The sequence below is a fragment of the Pan paniscus genome, chromosome 10 (assembly GCF_029289425.2).
Source record: "Pan paniscus chromosome 10, NHGRI_mPanPan1-v2.0_pri, whole genome shotgun sequence".
In the NCBI taxonomy this organism is placed as follows: Eukaryota; Metazoa; Chordata; class Mammalia; order Primates; family Hominidae; genus Pan; species Pan paniscus.
The window spans coordinates 112,380,920-112,403,962 of record NC_073259.2 but is presented as its reverse complement, the minus strand read 5'-3'; the positions used below and the strand labels follow the sequence as shown (position 1 = coordinate 112,403,962).

The window sequence follows — 23,043 nt, the reverse complement described above, 5'->3', positions numbered from 1 at the left end:
AGACCACAAAGGTGGCACCCCAGTGCCTCCAGCACTTTATATCTATCCTGATCCTAGGACCCATCAGGCAGAATTGTTAACTGGCACATCACCTAGCTGCCTCCTCTCCTCCTAAGCTTATCTCAAATCCCTGCTGTGTCCCCAGTGTCCAGCACGGCACTGTGCACACAGCTTGACAAGTGTGTTCACAGAGTGCGATTTCACCCAATTTTTTTTATCTTCTTAATCAGCCAACAGCTTGGGGAAAACAAAATATCAGAATCCTATCAAAGCACCAGAACATTCAGCCTCTGAGCTTCAACATCATAAGAGGACCAACAGATGGAGATGCGCAGCCTCAAATGTGCCAGGCATACGAAGGAGAACAGGCCTTTGGCTGACCTCCCCACAGCCATGGGCTTCAGGAGACGTCCTGTGTCCTCACTGCATCCTTCTGCTCAGCTGGCAGTCACCCTGCCAGATGCTGCCGTGTACGCTGCTGCTGGATCACAGCACAATAGCCTCCTGAGGGGGTCAGAGGCCAGCACACAGCAGTCTTTCAACAAGCCCACTGAGAGCTGAATTCAGACAAAAAATTAGACACTCATATACAAAAGACAATAAAATCGTCTTTTCCTTCGTCCCTATCAAAAATGGTTATTGAAGCTTGTGAGTATCTTGAAATGGCATCTACATTTTTAAATATACTCACTATTGTGGGTTGAATTGTGTCCCCATAACCCTAAAAGGCATGATCAAGTCATAACCCCCAGTATTTGTGAATTTGGAAATAGGGTATTTGCAGATGTAATCAAGTGAAAATGAGATCATGTTGGATTAGAGTGGGCCCTAATCCAATGACTGGAGTTTCTTTATAAGAAAGAGGAGGGAAATTTGGACACAGACACACAAGGGATGAGGCCATGTGAAGAGGGGGGCAGAGATTAAAGTGATACATCTGCAAGCCAAGGAACGCCAAGGATTGCCATTGCCACCAGAAGACAGAAGAAGAGGCAAGGGAGGATTCTTCCCTAGTGCCTTTGGAGGGAGCTTGGCCCTGCTGACATCTTGAGTTTGGACTTTTTTGCCTCCAGAACTGAGAGAGAGGAAATATCTGCTATTTTTAAGCCACCCAGTTTGTGGTACTTTGTTACAGTAGCCCTGGGAAACTAATGTACTCAAGAAAGCAAAGTTAATTGGCTCCTTCCCAACACAGGCAGTTTGAGTCATTACACTGAATAAAAGATCTATCGCACATTAAAGGCATTAATCAAGACTTCAGTTTTTATATTTTTTTGAAGCTTAATTCTATTTCCGTCACAAAAACAGCAGCTTTCTATAAATGAAAGAAATAAATGATGCCCTAATCTCTCAACATGTTAATATTTCAGGCTTATATCCCAGCCAGGTGCCTATTAATAGAGGAGGATTCTCGATCACAGAGAAGACAAAGCAAAAGAAAGCTAAAATGTTTTTCCAGGTCTTAAAGCTGACATTCCACATACTCAGCAATGAGTTCAGTTGTACAAAAGCAACCATGAACAGACAGAACAACCAGTCATGGAGCTGCTGGATGAAATCTGGCAAGAATGTGCATATGTGTGTGTGTGCGTGTTTGCAAGTGCAATGTACACCTTGGAAGCCACTGGCTACAACAGATAATCACTGCAATTTTCAACTCCATATATAAGCTGGTATAGTATGACGTGCCTCCTCCCACACCTTCCCAAGTTCTCCAATATAAACACATTTTTGGCTTACCATTCCTATGCAGTTAAGTATTACAATATTCAACTCTTGGATGATCACTGGTAGCGAAGAAACACTGACACCCAGAGGCCTAGATTGGTCAATTTCTAGTTCTACTGTCATTTGATCTTTTGAAAGCATCATTTTCAAATCTCATTCACTGATACCATAAGCTGAAGAGGCAGACAGTATCAATTAGCCTCAAGATAGCTGTGGAATAACTAAGATTGAAGCTCTTCCATTATTAACTGATTGCCATGAAAATAATTTAGAAGATATGATAAATAAAATATTTAAGGCACAGCTCTATAAATCACTCTCATAATTTTTACCACTTAACGACATGACGGAAGCCTCCAGCTCATACCATGAGCAATCAATATTGAAAGACGAAAACTAATTTTTAGAGACAAAGCCCTCTTTTGAGGAATCATCATCAAACTCAGGGTCCTACATCTGCCATGTATAAGCTGGGTGGTGTGCTTCTATGTGGCACATTTTAAACATTTTAAACTGTATAAGTGTAGATGACCCACCTCTGCACAGACAGGGTGGATTCCAATTGTGCTGTCCAGCTGCTTTTTGGTCAGTCCACATTTGAGCGCAGCTGCAAAGCCTTGTGTAACTTCTCCAGCATTTGGACCCAGTACGTGAAAGCCCACAACACGTTCCTAAGGCAAAAAAAAAATACAATAATGCAATTAAGCTGATTTTTCTCCCCTTCTCACAGCTTAGAGCATTTCTCCAGTCTGTTTCTTAAAAATCCAACTCAAAAATGACCAGAGACTGACCGGGCGCAGTGGCTCACGCCTGTAATCCCAGCACTTTGGGAGGCCGAGGCAGGTGGATCACGAGGTCAGGAGGTCGAGACCATCCTGGTTAACACGGTGAAACCCCGTCTCTACTAAAAATACAAAAAATTAGCCGGGCGTGGTGGCGGGTGCCTGTAGTTCCAGCTACTTGAGAGGCTGAGGCAGGAGAATGGCGTGAACCCAGGAGGCAGAGCTTGCAGTGAGCCGAGATCGTGCCACTGCACTCCAGCCTAGACAACAGAGCGAGACTCCGTCTCAAAAAAAGAAAATGACCAGAGACTTTTTTTTTTTTTTTTTTGAGATGGAGTATTGCTCTTCTTGCCCAGGCTGGAGTGCAATGGCGCGATCTCCACTCACCACAACCTCCGCCTCCTGGATTCAAGCGATTCTCTTGCCTCAGCCTCCCGAGTAGCTGGGACTACAGGCAGGCGCTACCACGCCCGGCTAATTTTTTTGTATTTTTAGTAGAGACGGGGTTTCGCCATGTTGGCCAGGCTGGTCTCGAATGCCTGATCTCAGGTGATCCACACACCTCGGCCTCCCAAAGTGCTGGGATTACAGGTGTGAGCCACCGCACCTGGAAAAACGGCCAGAGACTTTAATGACTGCTGCTAACAGCTACTTAGGCTAAAGACTCCCCAACATGAACCAAAACATAGAGTATGATGTTCACTTCAAACAGGAACAAAGAGACAAGGGACAGCTACAAGTGTTTACTCAATTTTATGAGAAAAAATACAAAAGGCAAAGATGCCTACAAGTCTTTAATCACCAAAATGTTCTGGAAAATATTATCAAAGGGCAGGGTGTCCTCACGTCCTGTATTTGATTGTCTCAGCTCCACAGAGACTATCTGTAATAGCTGGGACCCTTAAGAGTAGTCATTCAAATTAAAAAGTCATTTTGACTGGGCATCATAGCTCAAGCCTGTAATCCCAGCACTTTGGGAGGTTGAGGCAGGAGAATCACCTGAGGCCAGGCATTCAAGACCAGCCTGGCAACATAGGGAGACTCTGTCCCTACAGGAAAAAAAAAAAAAAAAAAAATTAGCTGGGCACGGTGGTTCACATCTGTAGTCCCAGCTACTTGGGAGGCTGAGGTGGGAGGAATGCTTGAGCCCAGGAGGTTGAGGCTGCAGTGAGCTATGATCACACCACTGCACTCTATCCTGGGTGACAAAGTAAGACCCTGTCTCTAAAAAATAAAATACAAATAAAATTTTAAAAGTAATTTTAAATAAGGTTTTGAGGATAAATAGTGCAAGACCATTAAAGTCTGAAAACATTTTTGTTTTGTTTTGTTTTTAATAGACATGGGGTTTTGCCATGTTGTCTAGGCTGGTCCCGAACTTGTGAGCTTAAGCAGTTCACCCACCTCGGCCTCCCAAAGTGCTGGGATTACAGGCGTGAGCCACTGTGCCCAGCAAAGTCTGAAAACATTTTTGAAAGCAAAAGAAAAATGTCTGGCACTCTAAAATACCTGTGTAGAAATTATTTTGGATAAATTTGAAATCTCAAACTCTGGCTACCTCTGCCAAAAGCAGAGAAATCTGATGCACTCTACTGTTGAGCTGATAGATTTTCAGCGCAGACTCTGACTAGACTATCTAGTGCAATCTCGTCATAACAGATGAGGCAACTCAGGCTGTGGGGTGCAGAGCTTGTCTAAGGTTCCATCACTCCCTGGAAACAATCAGGAGGTTGTTCTGTTGACAAAGGACTGTAATATATTGCATATGGTACTCTTACACATATTCGCCCTGACGATTCCGGGTTTATGGTATGAATAAAGTGTATCCATAGGAGGAACTACTAAAAAGCACTTAAAATAGATTTCCATGTAATAATGTGGAAAGGGTCTCAAAAAACAAGAGATTATTAAAAAGTTGCAGAGCTCTACATAATGAGGATGCCACCTGCAATTAAACCACGAACACTGTATAATGTGTATGCATTCATAAATAGGTGGCAAACATAAGAACGTAAGCATGAGACCCTTCGACTTCAAAGTTTTACCTTTTGAAGTGAAGGAAGACAGAAGACTGCATAGGCATAAGATAATAGTTAATAGCATGGTATCTACATTGTGTGAGAATAAATGTACAGATCTGCCCTTCCCTAGGTAAATGATTTGAGCACAGTTACTTAACTTCCATGTGCTTCAGTTTCCTCATCTATAAAAAGGGGGAAACAATAGCATATATACCTCACAGGACTGTGTAAGGATTAAATAAGTTAATACCTGTAGAGCTCTATAGTGCCTGGTACACAGTAAGTGCTCAATAAATATAAGCTGTTATAAACTGCATATATGATGGTTTATCTCTTATAAGAAAAAAGCCCTGAAACAAATACAGCAAAAATGTTAACATTCCTTGACTTTGGATGGTGAGTACCTTCTTCATCTTTATTATAAATATTTTATGTAAAAAAAAATAAAATAGCAGAGAACAAAAGCCAGCAGATAATAAACATTGTAAGTACAATTTAGAATCAAGGACATTTAGACACTGAAGTCAAGTGACTGATTCAAAATGAATAAAGCACGCCCCAGGGATAGTGAAGTTCTACAAGCTTTTACCTCAGATTACTCATGACAAAAGAGCAGTAACAGATATTCATCTTCTCTATTACTATCTTTATCTATGAAAATAACTGAAAACACTGTCACCCTACTTATGACCTCAACTACTGACAGGTTTATTGGTAGGAAAATTATTTTCCACATTATTCTAGCAATGCCATTTGAACAAATGTAACATTGAAAAAAGAGCAAAATACATATGGTTAAAATGGATTTGCTTGGTAGGAAGGAAACCTTCAAGGTTTCACCGACTGCTATGAGCAATTGAAGTCTCTCTCAGTGAGACAGGGGCAGTTAATGTACTGCCAGTGAGAATGGCTGACATTTTCTCCTTTTGTCTGCAGTAAAAGTGATATCTAATGTATACTCATATAAATAAACTTTTGAGAAAATTTGCCTAAAAAGAAAAAGACAACTATATATACAATTGTTATTTATGTTAGCTGTGTAGCTCATTATGGGTTATCCTAGTATATTCATTTGAATCTTTTTTGCAGAGGATTCAAGAAAATGTTTTCTAAAACCCTTGGTTTTACCAAAAAACCAACCTGTAACTGTCCTACTGCCTAAAGCAGTAGTTTCCAAATAGGATACATGGCTTAATTATATTCAAATTTCAAGATTAAAACATTATCAGTTTACTAGGCTTTTAACATACAGATTCTTTAACATCATTTATATTTTTACTGAGGTCGTTTCTTTAAAAAGTGTCAGCTAAGTTAAAAAGATCAGTTTTCTTAAGAGTCAATATTAAAGAGAGTGTGTGTATATGAATATACCAGTGTCCCACAGTCAAAAAACTTCAAAAAATATGAATTATCCAATCCCTCATTTCATATATATGGAAAAAAACCCTGTGAGGTATAGAGTTTGCTCACAGGCTTTCACAGGTTTCTGCTAAAAAAGTACTGTAATAGGCCGGGCGCGGTGGCTCACACCTGTAATCCCAGCACTTTGGGAGACCAAGGCAGATGGATCACCTGAGGTCAGGAGTTCGAGACCAGTCTGGCCAACACGGTGAAACCCTGTCTCTACTAAAAATACAGAAGAGCTGGGCATGGTGGTGGGTGCCTGTAATCCCAGCTACTTGGGAGGCTGAGGCAGGAAAATCACTTGAACCTGGGAGGCGAAGGTTGCAGTGAGCCAAGATCACGCCACTGCACTCCAGCCTGGGCAACAGAGCAAGACTCCGTCTCAAAAAAAAAAAAAAAAAGGACTGTAATATATTGCATATTGTACTCTTATTCACCTGGACAGTTGGGGGTTTATGGTATGAATAAAGTATATCTGTGGGAGGACTACTAAAAACCACTTAAAATACATTAGATTTACATGTAATAACACCAGACTAGCATTACATGTAGCATCAGGCAATGAAATCTTAGAACTCAATTAAGAGCTCTTTCTTAGTAGTGCCAGCTGCTGAGGATCAAACGTGCATTGCTCCTGTTCTTTTTTGTTATTCATTGTATTTAGATAGTCGATGACTTTATTGTTCCTCTTCTATAAACACAAACACAGACAGTTCTCAAGTTGTGCCTTTGGTTCCTTCACTCAGTAAGTTTTGGCTGCCTGTTGACTAAGTGTAGGGCCCTGTCCTGTGCCAGTGAAGATGAGGGGGCAGCAGGCAGTGCAGCCAAGGTCCTTGCCAGCTGCTGATATCTATTAGCTGAGACAACTGGCATGCGAAATACTGAAGGAATGCCATCTGCACCATGTGACCAACTAAGCTATATATTAAAAACTAAAGCCGGGTATGGTGGCTCACGCCTGTACATTCCAGCACCTTGGGAGGCCGAGACAGGCAGATTACGAGGTCAGGTGTTCAAGACCAGCCTGGCCAACATGGTGAAACCCCCGTCTACAAAAATTAGCCAGTGTGGTGGCGCGAGTCTGTAATCCCAGTTAGTTGGGAGGCTGAGGCAGGAGAATCACTTGAACCCAGGAGGCGGAGGTTGCAGTGAGCAGAGATAGCGCCACTGCACTCCAGCCTGGGCAACAGAGCAAGACTCCATCTAAAAAAAAACAACAACAAAAAACAACAACTAAATAAAATTACTGGAAAGGATTGAGAATTAAACTTACATTGTCTTTAGTATTACAGATTATTTTTGCATAACATTTGTTGTTATCTCTTGACGGAATCGTCCATTCCAATGGCCAAAAGTAACTATGGTAAACCTAAGAAGACACAAAAGCAAAATTTAGACCCATTATTTTAAACATTAAGTCTGTCAAACATATATGGTGAAAGACGGTAGAGACTCTTTAATAAGTAGACTTTCATTAAATAATAAAATTCATGGAATAAATAGGAATCTGGTCAAAAGGTAAATGACTTTCAACTCCTTGCTGTCAGGCACTTTTGCTATAAGCTCATCCCTTAATTATGTATATCTCTACCTCAAAATAGTACACCCTAACTAATAACAAAAAAGAGCAAGGGAATGAGAGAAATAAGCCATTTAATTACCTGCTGTCATACATTGAAAACACACACACACCCAAACTCAATACTATCTTGTTATCCACTGTGAATGACAACTTGGGCAAGAAACAAATAAGGTGCCAGGATCAATTAAGGTAATTATCTAGTTCTCTTGCTAAATGCTTCCAAAAGACATTTCCTCCTTTGGCATTATTCACTAAAAGCAATGAAGGAAGGAGATAGGGAAGGAAAGAAGGAAGGAGATAGGGAAGGAAAGGAGGAAGGAAGGGTGGAACGACAGCATCCTTTCTAATGTAATTCCTGGTTGACTAAATGGATTTTTTTTTTCCTCCAGCTGCTAGCCTCAGTTCAAAACATGATTCGCTACCTTTTACGAGCAAACTGATTATGAAGACATAAGAAGTGTTCTTCCATGTTGTGATAAATAATATAATTTTAAAAATAAACATGGGTTACAAAATTTAATGTACAGTATCATAGTATCACAATTATATAAGAAAAAAATTAAAGGAATCACCCCAAATTGCTAACAATTGCTGTTACAGCTCTAACTCCATAATTGTTTCCTCTTTCCCTTACATTTTTCAAAGTTTCTTCAACTCAAACACGTTATACTTCTATAATAACAAAGCAAATTTTAAAAAACTTATTGTCTATCAAGAAATATGAAATATATATTAAAAATTTCAAATTTTAATTATATATGTATGTCATGTATATACACACTCACACAGGAAATCTATCTTCAAAAAATAAACTGAGAAACAATGAATTATGAAGATGTCATTCTATTTATAATAATGAAAAACTGTAAACAACCTAATCAAAGAATGGCTTAACAAATTACAGTATAGCACCCCTTAAAAGAAGAATTACACATTTTTTTTAAATGGAGATTTTAGAGAATTAAAGACAGGAAATGTTCATGACGTAACATTAATATTAAGCTTGGACCTAAAACTGTGAGTAACTTCATCAAACTTTGAAAAACATTAAGACATACACACTCACACAAAATCACACACACATATATATATATATACATAAAATATAAAAACGCATCAAAATTAGAGAAAAAGAAACTGGAAGGAAATACACAAAAATATTAATGGCAGTTATCTCTTCATGAATTAAAATTTCCTTTTTGATATTTTCCTAATTTTGAAACTTCCTATAATAAAGATATACTATTCTTTTTTTTTTTTTTTTTTTTTTGAGACGGAGTTTCTCTCTTGTTGCCCAGGCTGCAGTGCAATGGCGCAATCCTGGCTCACTGCAACCTCAGCCTCCCGGTTCAAGCGATTCTCCTGCCTCAGCTTCCCAAGTAGCTGGGATTACAGGCATGCACCACCACTCCTGGCTAATTTCGTATTTTTAGTAGAGATGGGGTTTCTCCACGTTGGTCAGGCTGGTCTCAAACTCCTGGCCTCAGGTGCTCCACCCACCTCGGCCTCCCAAAGTGCTGAGATTACAGGCATGAGCCACCATGCCAGCCAGATATACTATTGTTATAATCAGAAAAAAAGGTTAATAATGTGTTACTAATAGACCAACATATTACATGCTACTACCAGTGCATGTAATAAAAGATTATTAAGAGATTTAAAATAGGCTTTTTATTTTTAAAAATTGACTTATTCACAAATTTGGTCTTTCAAAAGGTTTTATTGGAAATTTTCCCTAAAATGATTTAAAACAGCAGTCCTTTTGGGTGGCATTATTTGTGTATACAGAAATAGTGTATTTCATGTGCATTTTCTTTGACTCCATGATAAAATGTGAGCAGAAAAGTTAGTACAAATTAGAGAGTAATGCTAGAAACAAGTAGTACTAATGGCAGGAGCAGTGAAAATTTTTTATTTTTTCTTTTCATTTTCCTATAATTAATCCAGAGAAATCAATAAATGTGATTTTAAAAAGTAAAAGGAAATACGATTGGGTCAACTGACAGAATTAGAAAATGAAAATTAAATCAGATAAAAATATTACACCAATACCAAATTTCCTGAAAGTGGTAACTACACTACGGCTATATAAGAAAATGCCCTCGTTCATAGAAATACACAATAAAGTATTTAGGGGTAAAGGAGAATTCAACTTACTCTCAAATGATTCACAGAAACACACACACACACAGAGAATGAGAGACTACTAAAAGTGTATAAAATAAATTGGCACAATGTTAGTAATATGAATCTGGATAACGGGTATATGAAAATGCTTTGTACTATTTTTTAAGTCTTCTATATATTTTAAATTCTGAAGAAAAAAAAGTAGTGATATAACATAGGAGAAAAGAGGAAAAGAACTTACCTCAATATTTTCTTCCCCAAACTTCTCCACAGCTTTCTCCTCAGAAAGGCCACAAGCACCATATTCCAAAGGAGTAAATACAGTGGTTGGAACATTTTCATAGTCACACTGTTTAAAAATGGAGGTAAGGAGTTATAATAGGCAAAGTTATAACTTAAAAAAAAGGTATTCAAAAAAGTCAAAATTGACAAAGGAAATAAGAGTAATAAATTTCTACCAAAGTATGTGAAGTCTCAATCCGAGATATTAATTAATTAATCTACTACATTGAGAACCATTAACTTATTTGAAAAGTTTAGTAGATAGAAGTGTGAAGTCTGGTAAGACTATGAGAAAAAGATTCATGCAGCTTCTCCATCCATCAACCAACTGATGTTATCAACAATGACACACTTTTTTCCCCTTAATAAAGCAGCCAAAAATAATACTGGTGTACCCAAATCTGATAGTTTTGGATTATCAGTGATAAAAAATTAAAAGATTTCTTTAAAACATCAATTAGGTAATACATATTAACAGCCATAAAACATTTTATCCTTTTGGCCCAATAATCCCACCTTTAGAAATCTATAATAAGATAATAGATATTATAATTTAACATATAGATATATAGTACGATATATTACTATATTTTACTATAATATACAATACTAACATAGTAATAGTTTGATATACAGAAAAGGCTACATGTATTAACTGAACATTGCTGTAGTACTCAATAGTGGCAATGTTGGAATAGCTTAAAAATCCCAATTAGGGCCAGGTGCAGTGGCTCACACCTGTAATCCGAGCACTTTGGGAGGCTGAGGCTAGTGGATCACCTGAGGTCAGGAGTTCGAGACCAGCCTGGCTAACATGGTGAAACCCCCATCTCTACTAAAAAATACAAAAATTAGCTGGGCGTGGTGGCAGGCACCTGTAATCCCAGCTACTCGGGAGGCTGAGGCAGGAGAATCACTTGAACCCGGGAGGCAGAGGTTGCAGTGAGCCAAGATCACGCCATTGCACTCCAGCCTGGGGGATAAGAGTGAGTCTTCGTCTCAAAAAAAAGTAAAAAAAAAAATCCCAATTAGGAAGTGGTTCTATAGTTCACACCCTTAATGTAAAACTGCACTATGCAGCCATTAAAATGGTAAAGAAGACCATGGGGAAAAAAAGGTTAACTCTTAGGACTATTTTTCAAAGCATACTGTATGATGTTAACAGGTATAGATGACAAGGGGATTCCATAGTCAAATGAACTTGTAAAGAACTGGATTAAGCAAATAAATGAGTTCCTCTATCAGATTTCTCAGAACTTTTAATATGCTGTGAATTGTGAAAAAATATATTATGTAAATGCCAAGGGTTTATAATGCCATCTGGTAAAAGCCTAGCAGTTATACTTATACACAGAGGCGATCCAAAGTAACATTCTGCATTTAAAATAAGAGAAGTACAATTCTCACTCTCTAAAACAGGGAGATAAAATCTTTAAAATATGCTCCCCTCTAGAAACAATAAATATAATCCATTTTCTCTAAAAAAAAATACATAGACCCTTGGAATTCTAATTTAAAATAAAGGCAGACAACCACTTATACCACAGTGGTGTATCAGGGACCACATTTACCCTCCTGCTTTAAACAACTAGGAAACCAGACAGGGATGAAGCAACACATTTTAAGACATCGACCAAGAGGCAGTGCAAGCCTGTGATCCCTGCGGGAAGGGAAACAAATGAGATGAGTCCTGTGACTGCTCCAGCTTACTGCTCAGAGACAGTTTCTAAGCCTCAGTGCAGAGAGGGAGAGCTCAAACAGAGCCCAGGGTCTTTCCTGGAAGCCAAGGTGGTTTCAAGTTGCAAGGCAGAAAACCAGAAAGGATGGAATTGCACGCATAAAGAGAGTTCTTGAGGTCTGTAGAGGTCTTCCTAGATTACGGCTGAGACAGAGAAGAGTATGTCCAACGGAAACAAAAAGATCCATGAATTTTTTTTTTTTTTTTTTTTTGGAGACAGGGTCTTACTCTGATGCCCAGGCTGGACTGCAGTGTGTGATCACAGCTCACTGCAGCCTTCACCTCCCAAGTTCGGGTGATTCTTCCACCTCAGCTCTCTGTGTAGCTGGGACTAGAGGCGCGCACCACCTCACCGATCTCATTTTTTGTATATTTTGTAGAGATAGGGTTTCGCCATGTTGCCCAGGCTGGTTTCGAATTCCTGGGCAAGTGATCCTCCTGCCTCAGCCTCCCAATGTGCTGGGTTACAGGTGTGAGCCACTGTGCCCAGCTGTACCTTACTTTAAAGTACAACTCCATTCAATGTTTTAGCCTTTTTTTTTTTAAGGAAACCACTGAGATATGAATTTAAGAATAAATTAAGTGCATCCAATCTCAAGCTATATTGAGGTACCAGATACTCAACAACTGCAACAATGCATACAAGATGTAATTCAAAGAGGTAGTCTTGTTAAATTTATTCTAAATAGTAATACGAACCAACTGCTATTCCCTCAATAATCAGTCAATCTGGCATTCAAAATCTTTTTTAACCCTCAATCCATTAATTCAAAATATGAGATTTTATTATGCTACATCCCAAATAACCCCAGGTCACAAATTTTGCTAGCATCACTCTTTGAGATTCCCATTGCTGTAACCAACTGAAACCAATGTAAGGAAAATGGGTAATGCCAAAATTCTTTACAACTAATGTTTCTGGAAACCTTTTTAAAAAACAGCTGTCTTTATTCTTTTCTGGCCATCTAGTCCCATGAAACATACTGAAGTGTTTTAACATCCTATACTGACTTTTAAAAAATCATTTTAAAATTCAATATAACATTTAACATATTCAACATCCTAAAACAGATATTTTCCTTTTTTTTTTTTTTTTTTCTGAGGCAGAGTCTCACTCTGTCACCCAGGCTGGAGTGCAGTGGCGCAATCTTGGCTCACTGCAAGCTCCGCCTCCCGGGTTCAGGCCATTCTCCTGCCTCAGCCTCCAGAGTAGCTGGGACTACAGGCGCCCGCCACCACCACGGCTGGCTAATTTTTTGTATTTTTAGTAGACACAGGGTTTCACCATGTTAGCCAGAATGGTCTCGATCTCCTGACCTCATGATCTGCCTGCATCAGCCTCCCAAAGTGCTGGGATTACAGGCATGAGCCAACGCACCTGGCCTCTAAGACAGATATTTTCTAAGGACTGGGTAATAAGGCCTGAATAGTGGTTTAAGCTACTTTGTACACCGACACCATTACCTAAATCCTCAAGTCCTTTTATAGCCTAGATAAGTGCCATAAAAAGACTCAGAACATTTTATTTATATTGGTAATGACGAAATTGACATAAAATACAACTGTTTAGAGTATATGGATATAAAGTACACTATTCAACAATAGTGCTGAAACTTGATTAATCAAGCTCTTTTTATTCATAGTGTGAATCCAAGATGTCAATTTTCTTTTTTTTTTTAATTTTTTTTTTAGATGGAGTCTCGCTCTGTAGCCATGGCAGGAGTAGAGTGGCACAATCTTGGCTCACTGCAACCTCTGCCTCCCGGTTCCCCGTTCAAGCAATTCTCCTGCCTCAGCCTCCTGAGTAGCTGGGATTACAGGCATGCGCCACCATGCCCAGCTAATTTTTGTATTTTTAGTAGAGATGGGGTTTCGCCATGTTGGCCAGGCTGGTCTTGAACTCCTGACCTGGTGATCTGCCTGCCTCAGCCTCCCAAAGTATTGGGATTACAGGCATGAGCCACTGTGCCCGGCGGAGTGTCAATCTTCATAATAAAGTCACAATGTACAGCAGCCTTAATAATATCTTGTCTGGAATACAACTAATAAAGGACATCTAGGATGCCATCACCAGAATAACTAAATTATTCAAGATCTGCGAAACTTCCCAACTGCCCCCTAAATAAGGAACTGGGAGTATTACTGACAACAGTATCTAATGGGCAACAAGCACAACACTCACCTTGACAGTGGAACCTGCATAGAGCCTCTGAGCCAGCAATCTTCCTGCCTGGATTGCAACTGGGGTGAGCTCCACCTTATCCTCCAATATATCGCCAATGGCATAGATGTAAGGCACATTGGTCTGTTCTTCATCTGTGACAGGTATTTTTCCAGTCCTGCAATTTTATTCAGTTAAAAATCATCATTAATTACCATTATTAATTAAGGAGAACAAAATCTTCCGTTTTTCCAGGGAAGCCCAAAATTGTGACTCTAGCTGAGGGCAATGTTCTAACGTATTAAAAATAAAACAAAACAGCTCAAAGGAACAAAAATCTTATCAGATAATGACAATTCTGTCCATGGTTCTGAAAATCAAAGAAATAAGAAAACTCTAAGAAATCTGAGAATGGAAGAACTCCAACACAGTGGTTAAGAGTGAGGATTCTAAATTATAACTCCCCTCAAAATGGATAAAAGAAAACAAACAGGAAACACTAATGTGAATGGCACTGGAAGAAAAGTTTCATTTCTTCATAGTTGAAGAGCTCAACTATGGTAAAAATTAGGTTTAAAAAATCTAAAATTCGGCCAGGCACAGTGGCTCACACCTGTAATCCCAACACTTTGGGAGGCTGATGTGGGTTATCACTAGAGGCCAAAAGATGGAGACCAGCCTGGCCAGCATGATTATAGGTGTGATGGCAGGCGCCTGTAATCCAGCTACCAGGGAGGCTGAGGCACAAGAATCACTTGAACCCAGGAAGCAGAGGTGGCAGTGACATGAGATTGCACTACTGCACTCCAGCCTGGGTGACAGAGCAAGACTCTGTCTCAAAAAAACAAACATACCAACAAAAAACTAAAATTCTATAATTGACCAATGCTGTAAATAACTGAAATAGTATTAAATATGACATAATGGGCCAGGCACAGTGGCTCACACATGTAATCCCAGCACTTTGGGAGGCCAAGGCAGGTGGATCACCTGAGGTCAGGAGTTTGACACCAGCCTGACCAACATGGCGAAACCCCATCTCTACTAAAAATACAAAAATTAGCCGGGTGTGGTGGTGCATGCCTGTAATCCCAGCTACATGGGAGGCTGAGGCAGGAGAATTGCTTGATCCCAGGGGACGGAGGTTGCAGTGAGCCGAGATCGTGCCATTGTACTCCAGCCTGGGAGACAAGAGAGAAACTCCATCTCAAAAAAAAAAAAACAAAAACAAAAAAAAACCCCACAAATATGACATAATAAAGATTTTTTTCTTACTTTTCATTTATCTTCACCCCTACGGTTTCTAAGCCAATTTTTCTTGTGCAAGCATCTCTTCCTATTGCCAGCAACACCTGAAAAATTATTAATATATTAGTGACTAATAACAAAAAGGCTTTGCATTTATTACCTAATCATATTTTTCTCTGCTTATTAAGCTAATCTGATTTCATTTTTCAAACTTGGAAATAAATATTTCAGTAAGAAAGTAATGCAAGGGTTTAAATAAATTAAAATCTTCAGAAAAAAAATCCTTTGAACATATATGATATAGTAGAAATTATTTTCCACTTCTGATTAGGAAAAAGAGAATTCATAATGTCTTAATAAACCTATCCAAGTTTAAAGACAATGACATCATAGTCTGTAACTAAATTATTTTTTAAGTGGTTGCGTGGGGAGATGAAAGGAAAGAACACGGGACAGAAATTCTGGCTCATTTAAAAATTCTGTTGCCTTTGTATAGCCATTTGACTAATAATACTTTAAGTTACAGTGGAAAAAATCTGAGGCCATCCCTTTACCAAAACAACTTTTTTTTTTTTTTTGAGATGGAGTCTCGCTCTGTCACCCAGGCTGGAGTGCAGTGGCACAATCTCGGCTCACTGCAACCTAGGCCTCCTGAGTTCAAGCGATTCTCCTGCCTCAACGTCCCGAATAGCTGGGACTACAGGCGCACGCCACCACGCCCGGCTAATTTTTGTATTTTTAGTAGAGTCGGGGTTTCACCATGTTGGCCAGGATGGTCCCGATCTCTTGACCTTGTGATCTGCCCGCCTTGGCCTCCCAAAGTGCTGGGATTACAGGCGTGAGCTAACACACCTGGCCACCAAAACAAATTTTAATATCATAAGTTATTGAGATGTCTAAGAATTGGCATAGAACCAGTACATTTGGAAATCACTAAGAGCCATTTTAAGTTCCTATAAGATACCCAATAAGCATGTTATTTGCTTTCTGATAAAGTATTAACCTGGGCCCATTCCTTACCGTATTATATTCTCCTTCAATGATTTCCTCACTATTGGTGGACTGAGCTACTACTCTGAGTCGGCCTGGTGTCCCCGCTTCAATTTGTTCAACCTGTAAGAGTGATAAAGTTTTACTGTGAAATAAAGACATTTATCAAGTTGGATTCTCTACCTTCCCCTTCCATCTGGTTAACCCAAAGTTAAAATATAAAATCGTGCTTGAAAAGTCTTTTATGTCCCATCTCCCTCACTTAACATTATTAGGATGATAAATGATTATTTCCTTCTTTTTCACTGCTCAATGTTGTCTGCTAGAGGGGCTTTCTTTGAAAGAGTTCTCAAACAATAAAATTCAGAGAAAAATGGGGGGGGAAAGCAAGCTACAGAAAGCACACTACCATCCCTAAAATCAAACCAATGACTTACTGCTTTTCCCAGGTTTCTATCTTGTGATTCACCCAGAATCATTAATCCCATGGAGGGCAACTGTTGCCCAAATTCAGAGATTCTCTTTTGACCACAGATGCTCAGCTTTCATTGACAACAAAGGATAGATTACATTACAGCAGGTCCATAGTGGTATGGGTAACAGTTACAAAGTCTTAAAAATCGGAGTGGGCAAGGAGATGTGGGTGTTTATCAGAACCAGGGGGTGTTTTCAGTTGTTAAGGATGCAGAAAGAAATGAGCAAGCCCTGATACTTGAGTGATGGCAGAGGAGAATAAATATACCAACCCACTACAAATAGATGTCAACAACAACCTACAGACTAGGTATAATGACTTAGAAACCCACCTGGGGTCGGGTGCGGTGGCTCACGCCTGTAATCCCAGCACTTTGGGAGGCTGAGGCGGGAGGATCATGAGGTCAGGAGATCGAGACCAGCCTGACCAACATAGTGAAACCCCGTCTCTACTAAAAATACAAAAATTAGCCGGGCGTGGTGGCAGGTGCCTGTAGTCCCAGCTACTTGGGAGGCTGAGGCAGAAGAATGGCGTGAACCCGGGAGGCGGAGCTTGCAGTGAGCCAAGATCACGCCACTGCACTCCAACCTAGGTGACAGAGCAAGACTCCATCTCAAAAACAAAAAAAAACAAAAAAAAACAAAAAAAAAACAAAAAAAACCGAAACCCACCTGGGAAACTATCCAGGGTTATTTCATTTGACATCAATAAATAATAAAAATTTCTTTCCTGAATTCCCTTTCCTTCTTATACAGTTAAATGAGCCTCTCTGAACATACTGGAAAAGTCTTTCTTGTTTAATTTTAATCAAAATGTTCTAATCCTTGGAAAAGAGCTTAATTGGTCCATTGCTTAAGATTTGTTTGGAAATGATAAGGGCCTCATCCCACCTCCACCCTTATTCACTTTTGTACTTCAATCAGGCCTTTTTGGTATCTAGAACAATATTTCTCCCCACAGAGCCTTTGTACACATACTACATTCTCTGTCCAAAATGTACCCTCTCCCCACTCTCCACAGAAGGTTCCCTCCATTCGGTCACTTTATAATACAGCAAGAGTTTAATACCAGCTGTGGGAATCAGATACTCTGGTAACCCTATTTTACTAGGAATAGTCCACCAGGTTTTCAAAAGGGTCCACAACTCCCCAAATGTTAAAAAATTGTATATAGGAAGATGTTACTTTCTATCAGTACAGCATATACATACAGCTGTTGTTTACGAATCATAGCTCTAATGCAAATATAGCATATATACCTCTACTCTAAAAAACAGCTACAGGCCAGGCGCAGTGGCTCAAGCCTGTAATCTCAGCACTTTGGGACGCTGCACTGGGAGGACCACTTGAGGTCAGGAGTTCAAGACCAGCCTGGCCAACATGGTGAAAGCCCTTTCTACTGAAAATATAAAAATTAGCCGGGTGTGGTGGCACGCACCTGTGGCCCCAGTTACTCAGGAGGCTGAGGCACCAGAATCGCTTGAACTTGGGAGGCAGAGGTTGCAGTCAGCCAAGATTGGGCTACTGCACTCCAGCCTGGGTAACAGAGCGAAACTCCGTCTCAAAAAAAAAAAAAAAAAAAAGGTAAAAATAAAAAACAGCTACAGTAATCAAGCACTGACAGCTTCCAGGAAATTTGTGCCTTAATCTTCATAACAATATTATGAGATGATTCACTTTAAACTTACTCTCTACCAGGTACTTTTCTAATTACTTTATAAGTGTTCGCTAATGCAATCCTCACAAGAATTGTTAGATGCTATTTTCAACCTCATTTTACAGAAGAAACGGGTTCAGAGAGGTAACTCTTCCAAAGTCATAGAGCAAGAAACTGGCAGAATATTATCTGAATTCAGGTCGTTCTGATCCCAAAGTTCATATTCTTATCTATCAGCATTAGGAGATCCATAGTCACATACACAAGTCAACCCACTGAGAGATGAAAAAAAAAAGACAACTATAATCCTTAACTTTAACAAAATAGTCCCACCATTTTCCCTGCACTAGAGAAAATTATCTATTAGTCTGAGACACACACTAAGTGTTCAATTTTGTCACTCATATATGAAAACATTTGTGATAGTGGTAACAAATCCCAGATGTGACTTGGCATAGTATTAGCTCCTTTCAAAAGATTAAAAGAGCGAAAAAGGTTAGCACACATAAATAAATGAGATAATCACTTTCAGGGATGCCAGAAGTATGTAGTGTTTATGTAGTGTTTATGTTATCATATACCAAGGGGAAATGTCCTGTGGGGAGCCAGGGAGTGCAGGTGGGGCCTAGTGTTGAACTCTTATTTAAATCTCTGGTACATATGAAGAAACAAAGTATTAACAGACCAAAGATGACAAAGGAATGCATAAAGGAAAGCATTAAACAGAAGAGAAGAAAACCAAAATTTAGAAAGTTGACAAAGGAAGAGATTATTAATCTACAAATAAGAACAAAGCTATATAGGTGTTTAGATGGTAGGGAGGTACAAGTTTATATACCAGTATACAACAGTAGGGGAATCAGCATTCCTGATGGTTTATAATGCTGAAAGGATGCTTCTACCACCAACTCAACTCTCTTTTTGCCTTTTACCGTGAATGTAGAATCAACAAACCTACAGGCAAACCCACTTACTTTAATTGGTACGAACTGTCTTATAAACTTGATGCCATGTTCTTCCATGTGTTCACCAATTTTGTTGGCCATGTCCTGGTCAAATCCTCTAAGAAGAATGGACCTAACCATAACAGTGACGTCTAAACCAATACCAGCAAGAAATCCAGCGCACTCCAAAGCGACATAGGATGCTCCAACAACCAGGGTCTTACCCGGGCAGTAAGGCAAGGAGAAAAGATCATCACTGGGAAAAAAAAAAAAAGGAAGAAAGAAGAAAAAAAAAGTTCCTATATAAATAATTACTAAATCCAAGTACACATTTTTACTTTGACAAGAACATACTTTCAAGATGATAAACATTCTACTAGCTACACACATAATACATGAGAAGTTTTTATAATTCTTAGATACCCTTTCTTGCCACTCAGTTGCTTTGGGAGTAGCTCAAGCTACCCATAGCTAAACACAGCAAACTGTGTAACTTCTGATATTAGTCAGTTAGTCCAATTCATCTTCACACTAAATGATTTTGAACTGTTTGGAACAAATTATAGATTTGCAAACCCTAACCTCCATCCTCATGCCACCACTCAGCTCTGAGGTGGAAAAACCTGTGTTGCTTGTCCTCAGCTGAAACACCAATTATTATCAAGAATGTGGACTAGGATGCAGAAAAAAAAAAAAAAACTTTCAATATCTTATAATATAAAAGCCAACTATAAGGAGTAGAACCTGACAAAAGTCTTCTAGTTGAGCTAGGGACACAGAGATCATAAAAGCATGTTAGAGAATGAGTTTTTAAAAAATAATGGAAGGGAGCCTGCTATTGTCTGAATGTTTATGTATCCCCAAAATGCACACATTAACATCCTAAACCCCAAGGCAATGATATTAGGGGTTGGGCTTTTGGGAGGTGATTAGGCCATGAGGGCAGAGCACTCATGAATGGGGCTACTGTCCTCATAAAAAAGGCCCCAGAGACCTGCCTCTCCCTCTCCCACCATGTGAGAAAGGATAAAAGCATATACCAAAAAGAGCCTGAAGGAGTAGAGCAATTTATAACACAATCAGAAACTCCTGAGCAAAAAGCATCCAAGAAGACACATTTACCAACACTCTGTCTTAATGACTTCATAATTGAAAGCTCCTGAACAATGTCAGCAGTGTTACCATTTGACGGGCAAAAATAAACCACACAGCAAAACATCTCCTTGCTTGACTTGTTTCAGTAGGTCCTTCTACACTGACACTGCAACCATTCAAACAGCATTGAGTAGGGTCTAGATTCTGATAAATCTAAATGGCCTGACAGCCTCTAATTCTTTTAGCAGCCACTCTGCAAGTGTTAAAGGGTAATACATGATCCTCATTTTACAAAATCTAAATGTATATATGTATCATACCTATTTTACAAAATGTTTGTGAATATCCATTTGGTTTTATTACATACTTTCATACTCATACATGCATAAATAAATTTCGAATACAAATGTAAATCTACACTAGTATGTTAATGATACTCTGTGCAGCAAGATGACCAATGTTTGAAGTTTTCAATATTTAAAATGTTCTCCTTTAAAATCATTTTTCCTTTTTCTCTTTCTCCCAAACCGCTGCCCCCAGAGAGGGCACAATGTGGCAAAGAAATCTGTCTGAAGCCCAAGAAATTGACGCAGTGGGTTTGAAGAAAAATGCGAAAGCAATATCCACAATGGGTTTTTCTTTTCCACCCTGCTTTTTTTCTTTACCTGCTGATGCAGTATTCTTTGTCACCAGGGATGCCCAAGTAACGTGGTCTTTCACCAGTGGCAATGAGAAATCTCTCTGCTGAATAAATTTTTTCTTTGCCTTTATTATTTGTTGCCTACAAAGGAACCAATATGAAAACCTTATTAAGTAATCATTCCTCAGAATTGTAAACTTCATAGTTAACAAAGGCCATTCACTACATTGTCTCATTTCATCCTCATAATGAGGACAATAATATAGTAAAAAGGATAATTAAAAAAAAAAAAAAAGGATAAATTAAGACTGAGTAGTTAACAGACTTACTCAAAGTCACAATGTTAGTAAGTGCTGGAGCCAAGCCTCAAAACCAGGCGGTCTGGTCCAGCATACTTACACTTTACCATACCTCCACACAAGGCCCCATAGGATGATATGATAGCAAAATCACCAAACTGGATAGTCTGGGTCACAGTGGCTATTACTTTTATTATAATACTTTAACATTTTCTAACCAAAGCTTTTAAAAAGAGAAAAAAGAAAAAAAAAAAAAGCTAGTCAGGATGTCACACAATTACCTTAATCCTGTGAGGACCAATAAATTGCCCGTAAGCATTCTCATAGACGACTTTTTTCTCCCGCAGAGCTACTCGGTAGCCCCAATTCAAAGAGCCAATGTGATTCTGTACAGCTTCTATCATTCTGTCCCAATCATGCTTAACTGTATAAGAAAATAAGACAAAATCTTGTTTGGCTTTTCAACTGCTGGCAAAGATCATTTCTCAATAACCACTCAAGTGAAATACAGGGAGCAGAGCTCTAAAAGGCAATCTGAAAGGGCAAATCCTCCATTTTGAGCACATATGCCACTTTTTCATCTTCAAATATTCTCTTATAAGACTAATACAATTAAATAATACAAGACAGATCCCCTGACAATTTTAAACTAAAATAACAATACACAAACTTTTTCCTTCTTTATCTAGAAACGAACTTGAATTTTACTGACTTCTGGGATATATTAAGGCTTAGGATTCTGTGTTTGTAAGAAAATCCAAGAGATTCTGATGTAGCCGAGTATGGAGTTACTACACTAGTAACAGTGTTTATGCCAGGGGCTGGCAAACTGCACCATGGGCCAATCCAGCCCATCAGCTTTTTGTAAATAAAGCTTTATTAAAATACAGCCATGCTTATTTATTTCGATATTTTCTAGTGCTACTTTCACACTACATAAGCAGAGTTAAGTAGCTACTAGAGACCCTATGCCCCAAGAATCCTAAAATATTTACCATCTGGCCTTTTACGGAAAAAATTCACTGACTATTCATTTAGACAGGATTTTAAGAGTCTTATCACATTTCCTCCAAACTCCCATATCTTATCAAAGAGAAAACTTTTTTATTCTTTTTGATTCTGTCATAATTAAATTAATCCTTTAAGTCAGGACACTAAAGTAATATTAAATTTCAAAGGATAAAAATCAACCCTTTGGTTGCCCAGACTGCCCAGACTGGAATGCAGTGGCTCAATCTGGGCTCACTGCAACCTCCGTACCCCTCAACCCAGGGTTCAAGCTATTCTCGTGCCTCAGCCTCAAGAGTAGCTGGGACTACAAGTGTGGGCCATCATGCCCAGCTAATTGTTTATATTTTTAGTAGAGACGCAGTTTTGCCATGTTGGCCAGGCTGGTCTCAAACTCCCGACCTCAAGTGCTCTGCCGACTTCAGCCTCCCAAAGTGCTGGGATTACAGGCATGAGTCATTGCACCCAGCCTCAATAATCTCTTCCTTAGAGACAGGGTCTCACTCTGTTGCCCAGGCTGGAGTGCAGTGGTGCAATCAATCACAGCTCACTGCAGCCTTGAACTCCTGGGCTCAAATTATCCCCCTGCTTCAGCCTCCTGAGAAGCTGGGACTATAGGAGAGGGCTTCCAGGCCTGACTAATTATTCTTTGTAGAGACAGGCTCTTGCTTTGTTGTCCAAGGTAGTCTCAAACTTCTGGTCTCTAACTGATCCTTTCCCCTTGGCCTCCTAAACTGTTGGGATTACAGGCATGATCCTGGCTGGCTATACAGTAAGTTTTGAAAATAGGCTTATAACACTTACTGGCCAGCCTCTGGAAGTGGGAATGACAGCACAAAAAATTGATTTATAGCCTCCAAGAG

General features: G+C 39.2%; 1 protein-coding gene across 6 annotated transcripts in view; it reads right to left on the bottom strand.

Annotated features, from left to right (window-relative positions):
- The window catches only part of TXNRD1 (thioredoxin reductase 1), a 134,661-nt gene that overhangs the window by 8,769 nt on the left and 102,849 nt on the right, over nt 1-23,043 (bottom strand). For all 6 annotated transcript variants that reach the window (XM_055096066.2, XM_063593613.1, XM_008957998.5 and 3 more), the window contains 9 exons: nt 21,454-21,596; nt 20,899-21,014; nt 19,169-19,394; nt 16,094-16,186; nt 15,101-15,177; nt 13,847-14,003; nt 9,886-9,993; nt 7,209-7,304; nt 2,265-2,399 (listed from right to left, as the gene is read on the bottom strand). In XM_055096066.2, coding sequence (XP_054952041.1) covers nt 2,265-2,399; nt 7,209-7,304; nt 9,886-9,993; nt 13,847-14,003; nt 15,101-15,177; nt 16,094-16,186; nt 19,169-19,394; nt 20,899-21,014; nt 21,454-21,596 — 1,151 coding nt within the window. The remainder of the gene's footprint in view (nt 1-2,264; nt 2,400-7,208; nt 7,305-9,885; nt 9,994-13,846; nt 14,004-15,100; nt 15,178-16,093; nt 16,187-19,168; nt 19,395-20,898; nt 21,015-21,453; nt 21,597-23,043) is intronic.